General features: G+C 38.6%; 2 protein-coding genes across 2 annotated transcripts in view; one reads left to right on the plus strand and one right to left on the minus strand.

Annotated features, from left to right (window-relative positions):
• The window catches only part of HMGN1 (high mobility group nucleosome binding domain 1), a 1,114,480-nt gene that overhangs the window by 228,545 nt on the left and 861,257 nt on the right, over window positions 1-24,678 (minus strand). The gene's annotated exons all lie outside the window — the stretch shown is intronic.
• Window positions 1-24,678, plus strand: part of IGSF5 (immunoglobulin superfamily member 5) — a 64,829-nt gene that overhangs the window by 28,067 nt on the left and 12,084 nt on the right. Inside the window, 4 exon segments of the mRNA XM_042457840.1 lie at window positions 13,104-13,421; window positions 17,506-17,814; window positions 21,245-21,370; window positions 22,920-22,947. Coding sequence (XP_042313774.1) covers window positions 13,104-13,421; window positions 17,506-17,814; window positions 21,245-21,370; window positions 22,920-22,947 — 781 coding nt within the window.

A 24,678-nucleotide genomic window follows, 5' to 3' on the forward strand; every position in this document is an offset into this window, starting at 1 on the left:
CATATATTGTCAGCTGAAAGTGATATCATGTCTCTACCAGTGATCTCCAGTCCACCAAAGCTTATGACGACAAAAAAAATAATTTGGCTTTTAAAGTTTTACAGGTCTTGAGAGTTTTGAAATGATTATGCATTGAATAAGAAACAATAGACAGAGTGTGTGAATCAAGTCTTGCAGTCAGCCCAAAGAACTGAAAGCCACATGCACAAAAGTGAATGGTCATGAAAATGTATACACACCTTGTACCAAAAGATTGCATACCTATTGTCTTCCTCATTCTGAATTGCTGCATTTAATTTGTCCAGTATCCTTCTGTTGGACATCGGTGATCATCACTCTGAGTAAATAGTTTACCATTTGTATAATTTGCTGACTGTATCGTGGTGAGGCATAAAATTTTCCATCACTCACTAAGTCAACCGAGGATTGCCATCAAAAGCCATATCAAGACTCCCCAACCTTCTGACACTGTACAGTTAAATCGGGCCATGGAGCCAACTAGAACTGTCACGTTTCTGGGGCCTTCTATAATGGAGGAGCCAAACCCTGGATCTGAAAAGGAGAACAAACAAGAATTTAAACTAAACCAGCACCAATGTTAATAAAGGCATTATTAGATTATCCTGCAGGACATTGTGATAACAGTTATAAAAGTGTCAATTGGCTTGAATCCCCTTCTTGAAAATGTTTCTGATATCTGAAATACATTTCAATTTCTCGTCAACAAACAGACAAAAAAAAGAACAAATTTATCATGGGTCCAAACACACTGCAGAAATAATCCAGTTTGGACTGCTTTAACTGCCATTGCTCAGTACTGGGAATTCTGGGAAATTTAGTTTTGTGAACGTTTAGCCTTCTCTCAGAGAGCTCTGGTACCACAAATAAACTACAAGAAGGAGTCTGGAAACAATACAATCACTGGGGAAAATCTACTAAATGATACGTATGATCTACTAAGCACCAAATCTTTTAAATTTGGATTTGAAACTCCATGGAGAAAAGTAATGCCATGGAATAATTTGAAATGGGAAACAGGGAATCCAGTGTTAGCCCCAACTAAAATAGACTTATGAATTAATGGGAATTGATAAGTCAATAATTTTATAAATTTTATTGCTTCAATGGACCTGCTCTGGTTGGAGTTCATAATAGGATTTGGGCCTAAATTTCACACACACCTACCATCATTGCTGCTGATTTTATCGTTCTACAATTAAATTTTTTAAAAAAGACTATTTAAATCTTTGATGTAAAAAAAGTTCTCTTTTTCAAATATTTCTTTAAAAAATAGAAATATAACTACTAATCATATTAATTTATGTTAAGTTGTTCAATATTAATTTACAGTTAAAGGTGACTCGCATACAGAGATTATTACTAGTTGTGAATGTTCAGCAACTTTCTTTAATTGCCCTCTTCCTGTTAAATTATTCACAGAACGATCTCAGAAAGTTTTGATCCGACCTTAATTCCACACACACTTTCTATTTGTACAAATTATCTCAGTGTGGAGTGGCTGGGGCAAATATGTTTGTGACTCTGGTGTATCAGACGAGCTCTTAAGGTATATTCAGGTGATCCTCTACTGCCTGTTCACTGGATGGAGTTTTAAGGAGGGGTCAGTGTACCGGATAGATACAGGTTACGACATTTTCGGGACGCAAAATGCAAAATAATTGCTCGGGTTCACGACTGTTTTTCGGTTACGACAAATTCGGCGCTATTTTATGGGCCGCGGCAGAGCGCGGTTTTTCCCCATTAGCGCCTAGGCATTTGGCTTACGAAGGCTTTTCTGTTACGAAATGGCCGCGGAACGAATTAAATTGTACCCGAGGCCACTGTATTTAGAATCTCAGGCAGAGAAGTTCAGCTCCTTAAAACTGCCAATCCCAGCATCAAACAGGAGGCTGCTAGAGGATCACACTGGAATAGTACCTCTTTAAGAGCATAGTGTGATAAACATCTCTGTGAGTGTGCCTACCTGTCTCTTCCCCAAATCATCAGGCTTTCCACTCTGTACAATCCCTTACCAGTTTGATGAAAGGTTTGTATGGGGGGGGGGGGGAATCTTCCATTTCACACGTCTAAATAATTATTTCTCAACAGAAAGGTGGGATATAATGCTCCAAATAAAAATGAAATAAATAAAAAAGACAATGTCTTATATTTTGTAGCTTTTTAAAGTACAATGCAATTTAGATTTGTTCCGAAGTAAGCCCACTGACTTCAGTGGGACTTAATCCCAAGTAAATGCATACAGAATTGCAATTTCATTCTTACTTTCTCCTGGTGAGTGTCTACATAAAGGTGTCTCACTAAGAAGGACCTTGTGAAGGACCATGTGCATGTTGATTTCAGTATCAAACATACAAAAGCCTATTCACAACAGCAAATCTCGCTCAGAAACAGAAAAGGGAGTAGGAGTCCAATCCATAAAGCAGTGATACCAACTTGTCCCCATACTGGGGGGGGGGGATGGTGGAAAGATCTAGAGGCAGTGAGGGAAAGAAGGATGGCAGTAGGCACTGATGGAAAGGGGCAGCAGGGGCAGGGGGGGTTAGTCAAGGTATTGTCATGCAGAAAAGACATAGGACCAGCTGCCTGTTAGGACCATGGTGGGGATGATGTTGCATGAAACCTTCTTTTCAGGGCTCCTTAAAACCACCACTCAGCTTTGTTGATCCATTTGTGTGGTAGTGTCTCCCGCTTTCATTGCCTGCATGAGGTCACTCCTGCAGTGCCATTTTGGGGCAGAACTGACTGCCTAGAGTGAAGGGTTGAGCACATTGTGGCAGGGGAAGAAGCAGACGCAAAAATGAGCTTTCATTGGCAACCTGCTTAAGCTTTGTGAGCTTTACAGGATTGGCTGACAGGTTGGGCTGGGCTGCTGCTCTTTCTTTTGTTGGACAGGCCAAGAGATTAAGGAGCAGGAGAAATAATGTTGGGGGGGGGGGGTTGACTTGAAGTTGTGTGGGAAGCACATGTCTGGGGAAGGAGAAAGAGGATGATCTGTGGTCAGTTCTTGAAAGAGTCCTCACCTCTCTTATCTCTTTCGATTGAGAGTCCTTCCTCATTGGAGAGAAAAGTGAGATTGGGTCCTTCCTTGCCAGGATAGCTTCTCCTTTGCACCCAGTCACCTGGGAACCGTAACAGAGAACCAGTTGAGCAGCAACTGAGTAGCCTCTTACCTGTGCTGGCCTTTGTCACATTATGCAGTAGAATCAGCTTCCACAAAAATTCATTTCATACTACAGGTGGCCCTCCTTATACACAGATTTTTTATACACGGTTTCAAGCATACACGGTTTGAAATGTTCAAAAAAAAGTATAAATTTCAAATATCAAACCTTAATTTTCCATTTTTTATAGGGACACATTTTGCTATGTCATTATATTTAATGGGACTTAGCATACACTGATTTTTTTTATCCACGGGGATCTTGGAACCAACCCCAGCGTTATAACAAGGGTCCCCTGTATATCATATAATCTTCCATGTGCCACAGAAACTCTGTTTGGTTTTCTCTTGTCTGTTTTGTTTTTTGCTTGAAACACAACATAAACAACCCATTTATCAATAAAGAGGTAGTTTTTTTTATGTATATAGAAAAGCCACCCTTACCATGTACTGTATATATTCATGTATAAGTCTAGAAATTAGTTCAAAAAATTGACCCCAAACCTGAGTCGACTTATCCATGGGTCGTGTAAGTACTTACTTTAACCTTACTTTTTAAAAAAGGAAACCATCCCCTGGGAAATTTAACCATATAATCTGTCCTTGAAGCACTGACCCTGCTCTCCTCTCTCTCATCCAGCCTTTAGTACAGAAACAGTTATGCTTGATGGAATGTTGTTCTTTGGCATGCTTTCCTTTGCTCCATTCTTTGCATCCTTTTACATGTCTCTCAGTTTTACCCTCCATTTATCTACGGGTCATATCAAAATCATCATTTTGGTCCCAAAATTGCCCACATGAGGTCAACTTATAGTTGGTTATACCGTATCTAGTTGTAAGCATTGAGTCATTTTATAAGCAATAGCTGTACATTTCTATTACAATTATCAGTGCACTTAAGCATCCCTGAGCAATTTACTATGTGTAAGCTAATTGCCTCTGAGAAACTGTGTGCTTATTTTAGCGACCTATAGAAGGATGCAAGCCTGAGTCAAACCTGAAGCCCTGCAGGGTGGAACTCACACCTTGTGTGCTGTGAGAGGCTGTGTGTCCACCATTTAACCACTGTGCCACCAGGGCTCCTTTAGAGGGTTTGTTAGAGGCTAACTTTAGCACTAACAAGTCATATCTTAATTCCTAACCTGTTATTATTTACTGTGTTTCTTTTCCTCCTCACAGTCACAACTAGAGAGGAGAGGAAAGGGAGGAGAATGCAAAGTCAAGGTTGCTTCGGCTTGTGTATATACAATAAAGAATTGTTTAGCATTACATTTAAACTGGGACTTTTTAATTTGACAATAACTACTCAATGATATGTGAGCGGAAGGTAAATCGGGATGTATTGGTAGCTTATTATATGTATTATATGTTTGGTTATGTATTGGTGAACCACCCTAGGGAATAGTTGTGGTTTCTCAGAAAGGGCTGTCTCGTGTTGCCATTTGGAAACAATTTTGTTTGTGTTATTGGACTACAATTGGCCAAAATTCCCATGGAGTGGTCATGGGATTCTAGGAGCTAAAAGCTTTAAATACCTTTTCTCTTTAATGCCATGCATACAAGCTGTGGTGAAGCTATATGCTCATTAATCCCTTGGGATCTCTCTCTCTCATTGCATTTTCCAAAATCCATTCTATAAATTATTTTTTTTTTATTATATATCATGCCACCTTTCTTCTGGAAAGAGAGCCAGTAGCTCAAGATTTTGGCACATGGAAATGTAAGATTAAACTTTTTAAAGTTTTTGTACCCAGGAAGCTGACTAATTGGCCATGACTCTAATCATAATTTCTCATGCTGGCAAATAGGTGAAAGGAATTATCCTCTGTATCACAATTCTCTTGCTATTTTTTTTAAAAGAAACAGGATGCAAAGCCGAATTACATGATAAACATCTCACTTGTAGTTGGTTTTTCTCATTTGGTGCTCTGAATTCATAATTAAGTCCTTTACTACCTCCACAATAAAATTCATTCTCTATCATTATGATTGCCTTTTAAAACTCCCCAGAAGATAATAGAGACTGAGTGATCATTTACCACTTTCCCTCCTGCAAACTCCCGCAAAGAAGTAGAAACTGTATTGTAGTTTTTCTCACCCAAAACGAGACAGAAAAGAAATGGAAGGGAAAACAATAACTTGCTAGTGTTCCGAATGCCGAGAGAATGTTTGTTCTGATCTTAGGGTTGCCATTTTAAAAACTGGAGACGATTCCTACCCTTTAATGGATGTGCAGACGAAGGTTTTTCTGCAGCTGTTACTTGTCAGATTACCAGGTAACAAGCAACACCTGCTCAAACCCCTTTCATTGTTGTCACTGTGTGCCTTCAGGCCATTCCTGACTTAATGGCACCCTAAGACTAACCTTAAAAAACATTAAAGGCATGCAGCCTCCTGTAGTTTTCTTGTAATCTTGGATCTGATATCTGTGTTCAAGAGAGATACTACCTTGTGCTATATATACTGCCTTCCTATTATAAGTGGATCTAGCAGATGAGCTGACATTTCAAGGGGACAGCTTTGCCTTTATTTCACATTTGTTCTGGAATAGATAAAACTGTGTCCTGCTAAAGCCCTGATTACTATTTCCATCACATTTTTATTCCACTGAACCCAAAGGGTTTTTTAGAAATGTTTATGTGTCTTGAACATGCACACTAACTTTATCTGATGCTGTGTGGACGACTGAGGATAGGGGGCACACATTTCTCCCCAGGAGACCTTGAAGGGCTCCACTCCCCAAAAATAAATCAATATTTACCCCCAAATACCCTCACACTCCTTCTAGGGCAATATTTCCCTTTTCATTAGTGCACGTGCAGAAAAGCAAACTGCTGCATTCTCTAGCTTATCTGCTCTCTCCCTCTTTAATAACTTTTGCCATATTGACACAGTCTGATATATGAAATGTTTGGGGGTTATGATGGTGCAACATACTGCTGCCCTTGCATGGTGTTCCAGAGTTCTATGCTGTGTTGGATTTGGAATGGAATCCGAATAGGTTTGACAATCTTGCAGTATTGCCGTTGCTCTTATCTATTCTCCTGATATGCAGTAGAAACAGCACCATGGGAGTGGTGCTTCAATTTTATATTATTTATTATATATTATTTATATTTATTTATTTATTTATGGCTGCAATGCCATTTGTTACAGGCCAAAAGGTAACATTTGTATATTTATTGTATTGTGATATAACTTTAATATAGGCTTCTAGTTCATTCCTATGGGGACCGAGTGGGTTCTTCCTCACACTTGTAGCTCTGAAGCGTGAGCAGTTGCCAAGAGTGTGTCAGTGGTTATATGTTGTCTTTTCATAAATTGTAGCAATAAAAACCCTGTTGTGAAGTGTTTAAGTCTTTAGTGCTGCCTTGTATGTTTTTGTGTTGCCCCCTGAAAATAAAATTGGTCATCCATGATTACACTGGGTTATATTTGTATTATCTTTCTTCCTTTGAACATTGAGCATTGCTTTTCAGCATTGGCAGAAGGAAGAGATTGAGTGTATGTATCCACATTCACTCTGCTATTTCAAACATGTTTGAAATAGCAGAGTGACCATGTTGTACAAACTCAATCTCTTCTTCTGCAATCTAAAGCCATGCTCCCTGTTCAAAGGAAGAAAGATAATACAAAATAAACCCCGTGAATCATGGTGGACCAAATTTTATTTCAGGGGCAACACACAAAACATTACAAAGGCAGGCACTAAAAGACTTACACACCTTCACAACCGGGTTTTTATTGCTACAATTTATGAAAAGAACCATTAACCACTGACACACTCTTGGCAAACTGTCAGCTTCAAGTCTACAGTGGAGGAAGAACCCACTCTGGTATCCATAGGAATTAGAACTAGTAAGCCTATATTAAAGTTTATATACACCTTTACCATAACTATCATAGTTACTTTTGGCTGTAAACAAATGAATTTCAGCCATAAATACATACCTAACTAAATAAATCAATAAATAATAAAATTGACGTCCCACTCCCAGGTTCTTTCTACTGCATATAGGGAGAATAGATAAGAGCAACTGGCAAATTTACTGCCAGATTGTAAACCTATGATTCCATCCAAACCAACACCCGTGCATAGAACTCTGGACTACCATTGCAAGGGGCAGCCTGTGTAGTTGCACCATTCATATCCCTCCAAACATTTCATAAGCTCAGACTGTGGTAAATATGGCAAAAGTTATTAAAGAGGGAGAGCAGATAAGCTAGAGATAGGCTGGAGCAGTTGCTTTTGTCTGCACGTGCCACCTATGAAAAGGGAAATATGTTTTTTTTTTTTTTTTTTTTCCCTAGAAGGAGTGTCGAGGATATTTGGGGGTAAATATGATTTATTTTGCGGGAGTGGAGCCTTCAAGGTCTCCATGGGGGAAATGTTTCCCCCTATCCTCAGTCGTCAACCACCATCATCAGCTAAAGTTAGTGTGATGTTCAAGACAACATCAAACATTTCTAAGAAAAAACCCTTTGGGTTCAGTGGAATAAACATGTTGATGGGACACTAGTAATCAGGCTTAGCGGCCAAGTTTATCTTGTTATTCCAGAACAAATGTGAAATAAAAAGCAAAGCCGAGCAGTGTCTCCCTTGAAAATTGTCAGCTCATCTGCTGATCCACTATTAATAGGAAGGCAGTAGTATTATAGCACAAGGTAGTATCTCTCTTGAACACAGATATCAGATCAAGCTACAATAAAACTACAGGGGCGGCTTGCATGCCTTAATGTTTTTTAGGTTAGCTCTAGGGATCTCCATTAAGTAGGAATGGCCTGAGCACACAGTGACACCATGAAAGGGTTTTGAGCAGGTGTTGCTGTTACCTGGTCATTGACAAGTAAAAGCTTGCAGAAAAACCTTTTTCTGCACATCCATTAAGGAGTAGGAATCGTCTCAGTTTTAAAATGGCAAAAACCTAGATACAGAACAAACATTTCTCGGCATTAGGAACCACTAGCAAGTTATGTTTACTTCCATTTTCCCATTTTCTGTCTCGTTTGGGTGTGGAGAAAAACTTACAATTTACAGTTCTACTTTTTGCGGAGTTTGCAGTGGAGGGAAAGTTGTAAAATGATCACTTCAGGTCCTCTTATCTTCTGGTGGAGTTTTAAAGGCAATCATACTGATAGAGTAATGAATTTTATTGTGGAGGTAGTAAAGGACTTTAATTATGTAATTCAGAGCACCACATGAGTAAAAACCAAGAAACTACAAGTGATGTTTCTCATTAATTCGGCTTTGCATCCTGTTTCTTTTTAAAAACAAATGCAAGAGAATTGTGATACAGGATGTATAATTCTTTCACCTATTTGCCGCATGAGACTTATGATTCGAGTCATTGCCTAATTAGTCAGCTTTCTGGGTACAAAAACTTAAAAAGTTAATCTTACATTTCCATGTGCCAAAATTTGAGCTACCTTGGCTCTCTTTCCAGAAAGAAAGGTGGCATATATATGAAATAATAATAAATAAAAATTTTATAGAAGGATTTGGAAAATGCAATGAGAGAGAGAGAGATCCCAAGGGATTATGCTGAAGCAATCATAGCTTCACCCAGGCTTCTCAGTATGCATGGCATTAAAGAGAAAGTATTTAAAAGCTTAGCTCTAGAATCCCATGAACCACTCCATGGAATTTGGCACTTGTAGTTCCACTAACACAAACAAAATGTTTCAAATGGCAAACAGAGGGACAGCCCTTTGAGTAACCACAACTTTTCTCAGGTTGGTTCACCAATCCTTACCAAATCTATAAACAATAATAGATCTACCATAACTCCGATTACCTTCTGCTCCATAATTGCGTTAGTTATGTCAAATTAAAAATGTCCCGTTAAAGTTAAGCTAAACAATTCTTTCTGTTATATACACAAGCGAAGCAAACCTTGACTTTGCATTCTCCTCCTTATTCTCCTTTCTCAGTGTGGACGGGAGGATGAAATCAGAAAACACAGTTAATAATAACAGGTTAGGGGATTTTAAGATATACTTGTTAGTGCTAAAGTTAGCCTCTAACTAAAGCCTCTAAAGAGCCTGGTTGCACAGGGTTTTACATGGTTGGTACTACCCACCCCCCAAAAGGGCCTCTCACAGCCTACAAGGTTTGTGAGTTCAACCCTGCAGGGCTTAGGTTGACTCAGGCTTGCATCTTCTATTAGGTCGCTAAAAATACGCACACCGTTTCTCCGAGCAATTTGCTTCCCACATAGTAATGTAGGGTGCTTAAGTGCACTGATAATTGATAGAAATGTACCTGCATTGCTATAACGTGACTCAATGCTTACAACTAGATACTGTATTATCCTCAACTATCGTTGACCTCATGTGGGGCAGATTTTTGGACCAAAATGATGTATTTTGATATGACCCGTAGAAAATTGAGGGAATAAAACTGAGAGACATGTAATAAAGGATGCAAAGAATGGCGCAAGAAAGCAATGCCAAAGAACAAACATTCATCAAGCATAAATGTTCTGTCCTAAAGGCTGGAGAAAGATGAGAGGAGAGCAGGGCAGTGCTTGCTTCCAGGACAGATTATTATGGGTAAATTTCACCAGGGGATGGTTCCTTTTTAAAAAAAACAAGTAGGGTTAAATTACAGTTACTTACACTGCCCCATGATAAGTCGACTCAGTTTTTGGGTCAATTTTGAACTAAATTTCCTCGCCTTATACCTGAATATATATACAGCTCCATGGTGTAATTAACGGGTGGCTTTTCTATATACATAAAAAAAACTAACCTCTTTATTTGATAAATGGGTTGTCTGTTAGTGTTACAGCAAAAAAACAAAACAGCAAGCGAACACACAAACAGAGTTCTGTGGCACATGGAAGATTAATGATTACCGTGGACCTGTTATACGCTGGGGTTGGTTCCAAGATCCCCCCGTGGATAAAAAAAAAAATCAGTGATGCCTCACAGTCCCATTAACTATAATGGACCTAGCAACATGGTTGTCCCTTTCTAAAAAATGGACAATTAAGGTTTGATATTTGAAATTTATACTTTTTTTGCCATTTTCAAAACCGTGTATGCTTGATGCAACCGTTTGTTGTCTAAAAACTCGTGTATAAGGCGGGCACCTCACCTGTAGTAGAAATGCATTTTTGTGGAAGCTGATTTATGATAATGTGACAAAGGCCAGCACAGGTGGTAAGAGGCTACAGTTGCGTGCTCAACTGTTTGCTCTGTACTGTTCCCAAGGTTGCACTGGGTTGCAAAGGGAGAAGGCTTATCTGGCCCGGAAGGACTCTCAATCACCTTTTCTCTCACAATGAGGAAGGACTCTCAACTAAAGAGATCAAGCGAGGTGTGAAGAGCTTCAAAGAACTGACCACGGATCATCCTCTTTATCCCTCCCAGACATGTGCCTCCTCACACAATTCAAGTCAACCCCCCCCCCACAACATTATTTATCCGCTGCTTAATCTCTTGGCCGTCCAACAAAAGAAAGTAAGCGCAGCGCCCAGCTCCAACCGTCAGCCAAAGCTGGTAATGGGTAATAAAGCTCACCAAAGCTTAAGCGGTGTTGCCAATATGAAGCTCATTTTGCTTCTGTCTTCTCCCTGGCCACACATGTGCTCTAACCTCAATCTTAGGCAGTCAGTCCTGCCCCCAAAATTTGCACTGCTAGGCGTGACCTCATGCAGGCAAGTGAAGACGCGGGCGACACCTACCACACAAGTGATCAACAACGCTGAGTGGTTGTTTAATGAGCCCTGAAAAAGATGAGGTTTCCTGCAAAAGATTCATCCCCACCATGGTCCTCCAGGCCAGCTGTTCCTAGTCTTTCTTGCCTGACAATACCTTGACTAACCCCCCCGGCCCTCTGCTGTCCCCTTTTCCATCAGTGCCCACTGCCATCCTTTCTTTCCCCCTGCTCTCTCGATCTTTCCACATCCCCCCCCCCCCAGTATGGGGACAAGTTTGTATCAATGCTTTTTATGATTGGACTTACTCCTTTTCTGTTTTATGAGCGAGATTTGCTGTTGTGACTAGGCTTTTGTTAGTTGATAATGAATAAACATGCACATGGTCTTCACAAGGTCCTTCTTAGTGGACATACCTTTATGTAGACACTCCCACCCGGAGAAAGTAAGAATGAAATTGCAATTGTATGCATTTCCTTGGATTAAGTCCCAATGAAGTCAGGGGCTTACTTCTGAACAGATTAAATTGATGTACTTTATAAAGCTACAAACATAAGACATTGTTCTTTTTTATTTATTTCATTTTTATTGTGGAGCATTATATCCCACCTCTGTTGAGAACTGCTTATTAGACGTGCAAGGAAAGATTCCCCCCCCCCCATACAAAACCTTTTCATCAAACTTGTACGGGATTGTACAGAGTGGGAAAGCCTGATGATTTGGGCAGAGGAAGGTAGGACACTCACGAGATGTTTATCCACACTATGCTCTTAAAGAGGTTACTATTCCAGTGTGGACTCCTCTCGCGCCTCTGTTGCCTGCTGGGATTGGCCGTTTAAGGAAGCTGACCTTCTGCCTGAGAATTCTAATACAGTGGTGCCTCGGGTTAGAATTTAATTGTTCGCGGCCACTTCGTAACCCGAAAAGCCTTCGTAAGCGAAAATTGCCATAGGCGCTTCATGTGGAAAAAGCGCGGCTCTGCCGCGGCTCCATTAAAACTAGCGCCGAGTTTTTCGTAACCCGAAAAAACATTCGTAACCCGGAGCAATTATTTTTATTGCATTTTTTCGTTATTCCCGAAACATTTCGTAACGGGAATTCGTTATTCCCGAGGTACACTGTTACCCCTCCTAAAACTGCCAATCCCAGCAGCAACAGGAAGCAGTAGAGGAGTCCAAGTTACCACTGGAATAGTACCTCTTTAAGAGCTCGTTGAAAACACCAGACAGCGTCACCATATAACATTATTTTTGCCCAGCCACTTCCACACTGAGATTAATGTATACCAATAGCACGTGTGTGTGGAAGATTAGAGGTCGGATCTAGAAACTTTTGAGATCGTTTCTGTGAATCATTTACAGGAGCGGGCAATTAAAGAAAAGTTGCTGACGCATTACAACTATGTAAATAAATCTCTTGTATGCGGATTCACTTTACTGTAAATTAATTATTGAAAACAAACTTTAACTATAAATAATCTTGCTAGTATTTCTATTTTTTAAAGAAATATTTGAAAAAGAGAACTTTTTTTACATCAAAGATTTAAATTAGTCTTTTTTAAAAAAATTTAAATCGTAGAACGATAAAAATAACAGCAGCAATGATGGTTAGGTGTGTGTGAAATTTAGGCCCAAATCCTATTATGAACTCCAACCAGAGCAGGTCCATTGAAGCAATAAAATTTATAAAATTATTGACTTATCAAATTCCCATTAATTCAGTAAGTCTATTTTAGTTGGGGCTAACAACTGGATTCCCTGTTTTCCCATTTCAAATTATTTCCATGGCATTACTTTTCTCCCATGGAGTTTCAAATCCAAATTTTAAAAGATTTGGTGCTTAGTAGATCATACGTAGATCATTAGTAGTAGATTTTCCCCAGTAGATTGTATTGTTTCCAGACTCCTTCTTGTAGTTTATTGTGGTACCAGAGCTCTCTGACAGAGAAGGCTAAACGTTTCACAAAACTAAAGTTCCCAGAATTCCCTAGTACTGAGCAATGGCAGTTAAAGCAGTCTCAAACTGGATTATTTCTGCAGTGTGTTTTGGACCCATGATAAATTTGTTCTTTTTGTTTGTCTGTTTGTTGACGAGAAAATTGAAATGTATTTCAGATATCAGAAACATTTTCAAGAAGGGTGATTCAAGCCAATTGACACTTTTATAACTGTTATCACAATGTGCCTGCAGGATAATCTAATAATGCCTTTATTAACATTGGTGCTGGTTTAGTTTAAATTCTTGTTTGTTCTCCTTTTCAGATCCAGGGTTTGGCTCCTCCATTATAGAAGGCCCCAGAAACTTGACAGTTCTAGTTGGCTCCATGGCCCGGTTTAACTGTACAGTGTCAGAAGGTTGGGGAGTCTTGATATGGCTTTTTGATGGCAATCCTCGGTTGACTCTAGTGAGTGATGGAAAATTTTATGCCTCACCACGATACAGTCAGCAAAATTATACAAATGGTAACCTATTTACGTCAGAGTTGATGATCACCGATGTCCAACAGAATGATACTGGACAAATTAAATGCAGCATTCAGAATGAGGAAGACAATATGTATGCATATCTTTTTGTACAAGGTGTGTATACATTTTCATGACCATTCACTTTTGTGCATGTGTGCTTTCAGTTCTTTGGGCTGACTGCAAGATTGATTCACAGTCACTCTGTCTATTGTTTCTTATTCAATGCATAATCATTTCAAAACTCTCAAGAATCCTGTAAAACTTTAAAAGCCAAATTTATTTTTTTGTCGTCATAAGCTTTGGTGGACTGGAGATCACTTTGGTAGAGACATGATATCATCTTCAGCTGACATATATAATGCACATGCATAGGGAACTGAATAGAAAATAGAAGAAAACAAACAAAAGAAAACAAGAGGAAGCAGTAGATTTGTCACCTCCCTCAAGCTCTCTTGATCAAGACACATGTTAACTTATTCAAGACAGTGGTATTTCACCACCTGTGCTTTACAGACAGCTTGTCCATAGTGGTGCAGCTAGGATATTAAAGGTCTTTTGGTCCCTCTCTGCTTTTGATGGCCATGTGCTTCAGTTGTGAAACATATTACTAACATTTCTTTCTACTTCTCAGTATTCTGTGCTTTACTATTGCTTCAACATTCCTGATATGATAGATTGGGGTTAAGAATAATGCCCTTCTTTGTGGCTCCTTTGAACTCTTGTTCCACAGAACATGCTTGTCAGGGTTGGACTGGATGGCCTTTGCGGTCTCTTCCAACTCTATGATTCTATGAGAACCTCCTGCCAACCTTTCCACATTTCTCACCCCCAAAATGAACCCAGGATCCCCCACCCCAAAACAGAAAAAAAAAATGCAGGTGGGCGGAGAGTTTCTTCTTGTCTAGAAGGGACTTCCAATAACATAAAATGTCACTTCCAGGTGCTGTTGAATGTGCTACTGTGGCCCACCAAGGCATCATGGTGCTAAAATAGCTCCCGGATCCCTGACATATGTCCAACCCTGTGTTAGTGAAAAAGGTATTTTGTGAATCCTCATTAAAATATATATTTGAGTATGTGCATTTTAGATTTTAAGCACATTTAACTGAAAATCACAGCATCACCATGACTACAGAAATACAATGGAGTCTACTTCTGATGCCCGAAAGTTAAACGGATGTACTCGGGACAAGAGTTGCCATGCTGTAGAAAAGGATAAGATATTTTAGAGTAAAACTAATGTACACACCTAGATGGTGTCCTCTGGCTGTAACACGTTTTGTTCAATAAGAAGAAAGAAGATCCAACAAGCAGATCCAGATGCAGGTACCAGACTTGTTTGTCACTGCCTCAGTCATCTGTGTGATGTCTATTTAATAGATTAAAGGGACATAAATACACGTCACAGTAACAACATTCAGAAGCATTCAGAGCATTTATGCTGAATACTGAGACTGGCCACAAAAAGTAACCTTACTTCAGCTAAGGCTTGAAAGATGTGTTCTAGTCTTTAAGACTTTGTATGAATAAAAGAAAATGATTTGCCAACTTATGATTTTGATGATCAGAAGGAATAGGCTATCAAGATAAAGGAATTTGTTGTATTATTAGAGAGTAAGTCATGAATAATTATATGAATATATAACTGCTGTGAGGAAGCTGGGAAGTCACCTTTTTTCTTTTTTTCTTTCCCTTCTTTTTATTATTTTCTTTTTCTTATAACTTTTGTAATTTAACATACATTCTTAATGTGTTTTAACATTTTGAATAAAAATACCTTTCTTTTTTTTTTTTAAAAAAAAGACCAACTCCAGTATAATGTTGTTAATGAAAATTTATCAGAATTTTGATTCTGTTCCATTTTTTAATTTATGTTCAACTTAATTAAATTTCTTATTATTTCTCAATAACAAATACCTTATGGTAACATTCTGATAAATAAATAAAAAAAAACTTTGTTAGATGATTTCTCAATTTCTTGTTCTATTTCTTATTCTTTAACCTTGTTAGTCACCTCTGAACATGTGGTCTCTAAGCAAAGCATAATTAGTATTTTTTTTGAAAAAATAAAACAATAGTAATGCAATCAAATTTAGCAAAAGCACACAACTAAAAAATATCAGGCACAATCAGTAACCTGATCACAAAGACGCACACTTAGTGTAGTTGCTAACTGAAAAAATGCTACACTTCATACATTTGATGAAGTAGGCTCTAGTCCACAACACACCTTCTGACACAATATATTTTGTACCATGTATCCCTAAGTAAACTACAGTGGAACTTATTCCTAGTTGGATTTGTATCAAGTTACAACCAGAGGCCTAAATACAATTACTATGTGTAACTAGAATAGAGCTGTTGAATAAATGGCATGTACATAAGTGCAAACTTGCCAAATTCTCATTAATTCAGTGGGTATAGTTATGCTAGGTCTACCAACTGGACTTACTTAAAGGCCAGTCATTAAATTGTCTCAAGACTAATTGTTTGGTTGTAAGAGACTAACTTCTGTAAAATGACCATACTGCTACTACTTTTGTTTGCCTATCAAAGCATTCAGGATTTTTCACCATATTTTATATAATCCCACTAATGCCACAGCAAACTGCCAGTGCTAATTTAAAGTTATCAGATAATTTGTTTTGGCCCTCAGTGCTTAGTCTCCTTATTAACCAGTAAGCCTCAGAAATCTTGTGTTGCCTAGTTTACTGTTGATTGAAGATAGGCTAGCATTGATTGAATACACAGCAAGCTGTTAGCCAATAATAATGCTGAGGGAGGATCTGTGGTTGAAAACATGTTGTGTAATACATTCACACTCTGTTTTCCAAGGGATGGATGTCATACATTTTAGACTAATGTTGATTCATATATGCATAGGCAGAGCAAGTTCTTTTAAGTACAGCTCTGTCCCTAGACCCACACAACATGTTATATTCTGCCCCCCTTTTGTAACCCTAAATGTGATGTATGCTTCTCCCTCTGGGCCATACGCCTGTGTGTTTCAAGAGTTGGGAATCTTAATTTCCACCGATCTGCTTCTAGTACCATCCAAATCTAAGGGTAACCAGGGGATCATCTGCTGTGGGGTGGCTCCATGTCCAATTGAATTGGAACTCTCTGAAAAGTTTGACGCTGGGAGACTCATCTACTACTAATCTCAAACCCCTTGTGGAAAGAGCTACGATAAGATCGATTAGCTGCCCTTGTTCCGATCACTCCCTCCAAGAGGCTTTGGGGAGAACAACTAGGTGGATCAACCACTTCATCTGCACCTTTGCTAACTTTTGTCAGTGAAGGTAGAACATAGGGTGATGGTACCAGAGGAACAGGTTTTTAGACATTTTCCTTCTTATAGAGATAGAGGAAAATTTCTCATCTTCATTTCTCATCTAAAAGTCTAGCATAGGACCGGGTCTCTATCCAGAAACAGAACAGTTTTTCTCCAACAGATTCAAATCATTTTCTGCCCTGCCTATAGAGTGCCCCCATTTGGAGATTTCTGCCGGTGGTAGATTTACAACTGTGTGGCTACAGAGGCATCTTCACCATGATGATGTATCTTCCTCATTGACATGTCTGCTGTGTGCCATTACCATTTGGGGGCTGTGGGGGGCAGGTAGCTGTGTTGAACTGTTGAAGGAGAACCAACAATTTACTGTGGCATCTTAAAGACAAATATTTATTTGGTACAAGCTTTTGTGAACTCCAGCCCACTTTAGCAGATGACGAGATAATCATTACACTCTTTCCATAACATTTATGTGACCACTCCTGGGAATTACCACAATATATCTCCTCTGTAAAATAGATTCTCCATTTGACAAAACAGCCAATCACTATAGTTTAGAAACTGCACAGAGAAATATGAATTCTCCCATCCATTTTCACATGTTTGCCAAATCAGAAAACATGCTACAGTGTTATAGCTAAAATTCTTAATAAATTCAATCATATTATTTAAAACTGCTAACAAAGCAAAAATAGATTATATGCCATAGTTTTGTAGTCCCCAAAGATGTAACAGCATGGTTACAGAACATCAGCAAGTATCAACTGATTCTAATCATAGTGCAACCAAATAAAATAAAACATGATCAATTGAGAATTGTAAAAAATTAAAAATAGTAAGAAAACTGTACATTGTTTTTTAAAAGAGAAGAAAATCATATTTTTGATTTCCCCCTCTAAACAGTTAATGGATCCTTGACTATCAAAGATAGCAACTTCACAATAAGAGAGAATCAAACAATTAAAGTCGTTTGTGAAGCTCTTGGATGGGTTCCTGCCCCATACATTTTCTGGATGGAAAACAATATTTCATTAAATAATTCAATGTACATTACCAACCAAAGTCCAGGATCAAATGGCTTGTACAATGAAGAGAGCATCTTAACACTGACACCCATGGCCAGTGTCAATGTGACTTGCTTAGCTGCCATAACCACACTCTCTAGACCTCAGAATGCTACTGTGACTGTCACTGTGTATCAACCTGCTCAAAGTAAGTGAATATCTTATCAGAGTTCTATTTATTTAATTTTCAAATAAACTGACATTGCAACACTCTAGATTAAAAGATGCTCTCCTGGCTAATATGGCAACACACATCTGTGGACACATGCACCTTTACCTTTTTTTTAAAAAGGCCTTAGAGCATTTATTTATTTGTTTGTTTAACATTGCACTTTCTCCTGGTGTGGGATCAAAGGTAGCATTTACAAAATGCTAAAGAAACAACAACAATGTGATAATAAAAACTTAAAATACAGTTAAGTTATCCCATTAAAATGCCATTAAATTTTTAAAAGTGTAAATTCATTTAGATACATAACAATAGTTAAAAACATAGCACATGTTGTTTTAACTAAAATAATATTTTATTTGTATTTATATTTATGCATACCTATGTATTTATTGTTTTACAGTATACACTCGTGTAGAAGTTGACCTCATGTATAAATCGAGGGGGGTCAAAATCATGACCTGGGGATAAATTGAGGGTAAAACTTAGAGGCACGTAACAAAGGATCTAAAGGGAAAGACACCACTTCCTTCCCTCCTTTTCCTTCTCTGTACCTTTCCTGATCATGTAACACCACATCCCTGGTGCTGAAAGAGAAGGCTTTAACATTGGTTTGAGAAGGGAAGGAAATTAAATGGGGTGTGTTTGATGAGAGAAGGCTTTAACGTGGATCGGAAAGGGAAGGAAGTTAAATGGGGTGTTTGGTGGGGAGAGAGGGTTTTAACATTGGACTGAGTAGGGACTCATCTCTTTCTCTCTATCACGCACACATACACACACTCCCTTAAAGGAGGACAGGGTGCCTGTGCGCATGGGCCAAAGGCTCATGTTCCCCCTGCCCCTGTACTGTATGGACAATGCAGGCTTGGGAGTATATTAATAAGTCCACTTGTCTACCTGTCACTATCAAGAAATATTCTTTTTCAGTTGCCATAGTGATGTGACACTACTCAGAATGGAAGAAAAGCAGATGTCCCAAAGCATAATTACTGTGTACTTACTGATTACCAAGGAACATAGTTCATTTTGTCTTGGCAAGATGGATGGATAGCAGCAGATACACGTGGATCATACAAAGTCTTTTAAACGATTTAGCTGAAATGGAGCTATGCCAGTAGAAATGGAGAAAGGTTATCCATTCTGAATGCACACATATGTATACCATGAGATGGATCTAGAGTCTTCACTTCTTAGGACTGAAGGAAGATTCTAGGGGGAGGAGGAGCAAGCAAACTATTTGAAAAGTGGAACTGAGGGACATTGGCTCCTCTCCCTTTTTACATGTAGGATCCTTCACTGTATTTGAAATACTTTCACAAACAAAAGATGCCCTTTCATTCATGCTATGGAATCCTGGGATTTGTAGTTTGTTGTGACACCAGAGCTGACAGAGAAGGCTAAATATCTCACAAATATTTCCCAGAATTCCACAGCTTTGAGCCATGGCAGTTAAAGCTGTGTCAAACTGCATTGATGACCAACCATAAAATAACAAGACCAAACACAATACTTTGGGTTAAACAAGAATAACTTTATTTGACCTAGAACCTATTTAAATGAATGAAACCTGGAAGAGAACAAGAAGGGGGAGCAGGCTGATGTGGATCCAGCTGAAACCAGGTGACCACCCCTTCCCTTGGGTCTAACCCCAAACCCCAAGGGCAGCCCAATACCATGGCTAACTCCCTGCCTGACCATTTGGAAGGCAAGCTCAGCTTACTCACCCCCAAAGTCCCACAACTTTGTAAGAGAGAGCAAACACCCAGGTCAGTTACAGTGACACAGTTCCATCATTGTAGCTCCATCTCCTGATGCAGGAACTCAGTCATTTTTTATAACTCTAATTCTAGAACAGGCCTTTGAAATTTGCTATGAGTGTCCATCCCTGCTGCCAGGCTTTCGCATGACAGGGATGCTGTTTTGTTTTTTGTTTTAAAGAGTTTTAAATTTTAATAATGTAATCTTTGTATTGTTTGTATTGTTTAATTGTTTTTAAACTTGTATTTTGCATATTTATAGTGTTTTAACATGGAATGTTTTAGATTTGTAAGCCGCCATGAGTCTCTGTACTTGGAGGAAGGCAGGGTATAAATAAACATAACAACAACAACAACAACAACAGGTCCTTCCTTTTCCAATGAAATCTCATTGTTTCTGTCTACTAGAACCTGAGGCAGTATCTCTCTACAATCTGCCAATTTTTTTCCTGCCCCAAACTCAGTTCATGAGAAGTGTTCAAAAATCTTTCTGATACATTGTATCTTAAGAATTAAAAGCACAGCCTGTAACCCCCAAATCCAACACGCGTAGAAGTTTCTTTTGTTCAGTGAAAATGAAATACCTTGGATAGGCCCAACAGTGGGATGATTGAGGTTGGATACCGTAATGTTTTTAAATGTCAATGCAAATTGAATTGACTGCCGCATAGCGAATATCTCCCCCTTCCCAAAGTGGTGGTGGGGAAATCTTTGAAAAAAATTAAGGCTTTGATGTTCTAACAGCTCTAGTGCATTTTGCCCTGTAATGCCAATGTGATGAGAATCTGTTAAAATGAAACTCCTGTTCTCCTCTGAAGTGTTCTACAGCTATAAAACTGTTTGAAGATACATTCAACAAAAACTATTAAAGAGAACTCAAAGGTTCAAACACATTGCCTGAATTAAATTAGAATTTGCAATTTTATTTGCTGCTGCAGCTACAGTTCTAATTGTTGTGTGCCTTCAACTGATGGTGACCCTAAGGCGAACTTCTCATGGGGTTTTCTTGGCAAGATTTGCTCAAAGGGGATTTTGGATGAGGGGATTTGACTTGCCTGAAGTCACCCATTGGGTTTCTCTGGCCAAGCAGGGATTTGAACTCTGTTCTCCAGAGTCCTAGTCCAACATTGAAACCACTACACCATGGTGGTGCTGCAGTTAGTTTTATACAGTATGAACAGATTTATGTTAATGAACCCCAGGCTGCAATTCTAGGAGTAAGCCATGAGATATCCATTACGAATTACTTCTCAGTAGACATACACTACCAGACTAATAGGTCCTAATGAAGTCTACACTAGGATATAATGTAGTACCTGTGTGCTCCTGTCCTTCTTCTTTTCTCTTGCATACCAGTTTACCACTATTTCCAAACCATGAACTGTGGATTTATAATCACTCAACTATGAACCAGGATATGAAACTAAGAGAAATTAAGATAAATTTATTTGGTAAATAAATAAACAAACAAACAAATAAATAAACAGGAAATAAGAGAAATTTGTAAATAATCTTGGAGAACCTTATTGGTTCCATATTGTGTCCATAAAATTACTATGGGTAACTCATTAGAAATCATAGGATGCAATGCATATTGTTCACAAAAAATGTTAATTTGATGCACTGTTTAACATGTATTAATTTTTATCTAGATGAACCTGGTAATAAGCAAGACGGGCGAGTCCGAACTATAATTTTAGCAGTTGTGTTGTCAGTTGTTGGTTTACTCCTTGTGATCTTCATTATTCTGCTTATTATATGCTGCAAAAGAAGAAGAGGTATGCGATCCTTCTGTAGTTAGTCATCCCTCTTAAATCTTAAAATTATAGATAGTGAAAGACTTGAACCAAAAAAAAAAAAGTTACTGTTGTGTCAATTGCAGGTTCCTACTTGTAATAGTGAAAATTACCTATTACATTTCATACAAGGTCAAATATGAGCAATAATAAGAAGTGACAATTGCTATTTGGAGTTATAAAACATTTCACCTTATCTGTTTAAAATTAATTGACATTGTGTACCACAGTTTGGTCAGGCTGTTCTCTTCAGGCAGCTATCCTGCACTTCAGGGTTTGCAGTAGATTGTTCTTCCCTAGACTCCCCATTTCTTGTGTTCTTTTTCCTTCTGTTAAGAATACCATGGACAATGGGCTCTTGTGAGAGGAGATGTGAACAGCTAGATACTCCAGCTAGCATTGTTGGTTGTTATTGTGTGCCGTCAAGTTGTTTCTGACTTATGGTGAGCCTAAGATGAACCTAACATGGGCTTTTCTGGGCAAGATTTCAGATGAGGTTTGCCATTGCCTTCCCCTGAGGTGGAGAGTGTGTGACATGCTGAAGGTCACCCAGTGGGCTTCATGACTCAGCTGGGAATCGAACTCTGGTCTACAGAGTTATAGTCCAACACTCAAACCACTACACCACAATGGTTTTCACTCCAGTATTACAATCTATGAAATAACCTCTCCAATTCTGGCTTGTACTATAAGATGTAATGTCCAAATGTGCGCCTTCTACACCCTGGTCTCCATGTACATTAAGGGCATATGATTGTAGTCCAGAGTTCCAGAGGAAGGCATCTGAGAGGAAATACCTTTCAGTTCTACAAAATGTATGTAGTGTAGTGTTTTAAGCATGATCTATGTAACAGAAGTCCTTCATAGCTATGAGACTTTCCCCCTCTCATTTCAGTGAGGATAACAGATCTCCACCAGAAGAGTGCTTTTTACTGTTGGAAAAACTGAGGGTCAGACTAGACAAACTAGACTGTGTATACAGAAAAGGTGCTCCCTCAAGTGGTGAAAGATGTATTTGTATCGTAGCATATGATTATCCCCACCTATATAGTTTTCATTTAATGTGCCTTGTTTTGTGATTAGTCACTGGAATGTCAACATAGGAGTAATTTGTAAATCTTATGCTGAGGCATGTACCTCTGAGGAAATCCCATAGTGGCTGGAAGAATTGGTTTATTAGTTTTATTTCAAGAGACACATTCCACTCAGTCCATTCATTCTACTCAAGGTCTGTATGAATAAGAGATTCCCAAAGTGTTTTTCTCCCAATGTTATTAGATTACAACTCTCATGAGGTCTAGGCAAATTGGAAACACTGAAGAATGCTGGAATCTATAATCCAACAGCACCTGCAGGGCCAATCTCCTTTGGTTTGGACTGACCATCAGGATGCTTGGGTATGCAGAATCTCCCTCTGAAAGCACTGAGGTGACTTTCAATATTAAAGCAAGGTGAACATTATGAAACATTAGAGTATTATTTTCTACTGAGTTGCTAAAATTCTAAAGTACATCCTTTCTTTTTTTTCCAGAGCCAAATTACCAAAAGGAGATGAACAGGTAAGGTGATTATCACTTACAGGGTACAAATTTATATGTATTTTTTGATGGTGAAATACATATTTTTTCCTCAAAAGTATGTCTTTCATTTTCAAAAGCTCAAAACTAAAGAAGTAAGTTTGTATCACTGTATTTATGGTTAATGTTTAGAATTAATAACTGTCATGCTTTTATACTCCTGAGACCCATTCACACTACAGAAACAGTGCTATATTCCAGTTTAACTGTCATAGCAACATCGCGTGGAATCCTAGGGTGCTCTCTGGCTGAGAATTCTAAATGCCCCAATTCTGGTTGGGGGATTGTGGATGTTGTACTCCAAAAAGGAAGTTTTCTAAGAAGTGGGTATGAAATAGATTTGTTCTAGAGGCAAGGAAGGAGACCTGGACTCTTCCAGTCAGAGTATACTTTAGATGGCAAAACAGTTAAGAGGGAGGGGGTGAATTAGAAAACAATAAGTGACTAGGAAATAGTACAAACCTGGACAGTTCTGCTGCATTTTAAGCACAAAGGATGATACAGTAGCAGATGCAGTGGAAGCAAATATTTTTGCCAGAGTTGCAGCATCTAGAGGTAGGATTGGGTTGTACACTGGAATGTTGAGCACTTTTTTCCGTCTTATATAAATGGAAGCTTCACATTCTAGAGAGAACAGTAAGGGCTTGAAACCCATCTCTCATACAGAAACTTAATAATGCCTTCCACTTGAGTTTCTTGCATACTTATAGGGCCAGTTCACACCAAGTACCAAGCTATGATTTAGCATTATGTGCCCAAACTTCAGCAGACTTCAATGAGGCCTTGATCTCAAGTGCTTTCCTTTCAATCTCTGCCTTCCACGCAGTCAGGAGGAAGAACAACCTATGATTTAGTTTTGCTTTCCCTGGTTTCTGGCTTGCTGTTATGTGCAGGAACCAGGAATTTTGGTTTAAAATAAGCTCTCCTGTGTTAAGAAGGCCAGATACATAAACCCATCACTACAACTTGCCTTTTTAAGCAATTGCTTAGAGTTTATTTTCAAACCATGGTTCCTTGTTTATATATGCAAAACAAGCCAGGAATCCATGTATAAGTGAGACTGAATCATAGTTTATTCGCCATAGTAACAATTCACATAAAGGAAAAGGGAAATAAATGGAATGACCTGAGGCAGGGTTCAAAGGACTTCATACAGATAATGCTAAATCATGGTCCAGCATTTTGTGTAACCCAGGCCAGAGTGTAATTAATATATAAATCCAATTCCAAACTGAAATTTCAGAGTGCGACTTCAGTAGAGGTCTGGTTTTGTAGCAGGCTTTTCTTATAGGAGCCTTCACATACAGTATTTGCAAGATATTCCACAGGAGGTCACTATAAACCAGAGTAGCTCACTTCTTTGAGTATTAGCAATGATTATAGTAAATGTGACAAACATCTTGATGTATAGAATTTTGGTGGAAACAAAACCAGAACTGGAACACACAAGTTAATTGATACCTACAGGCAGGAAAATGAGATTACATTATCTGCTTTTTTAACAATAATTCAAAAACAACCTTTTGAAAGATGATGCTTGGCAGTAAATTGGTCTCTACTTAGCAAAGGGCCCATTTCCACTTACCTGTAGATTCGGTTCCTGAACCGAATCCTGAAACAGGTTCAGCAAACACAGTGGTTCCCACTATGTTTGCACTATGTGTCTTTTTTGACTGGCTTCTTATTAACATGGCAGAAGAGGCTTCCCCAGCC

The sequence above is a fragment of the Sceloporus undulatus genome, chromosome 3 (assembly GCF_019175285.1).
Source record: "Sceloporus undulatus isolate JIND9_A2432 ecotype Alabama chromosome 3, SceUnd_v1.1, whole genome shotgun sequence".
NCBI lineage: Eukaryota > Metazoa > Chordata > Lepidosauria > Squamata > Phrynosomatidae > Sceloporus > Sceloporus undulatus.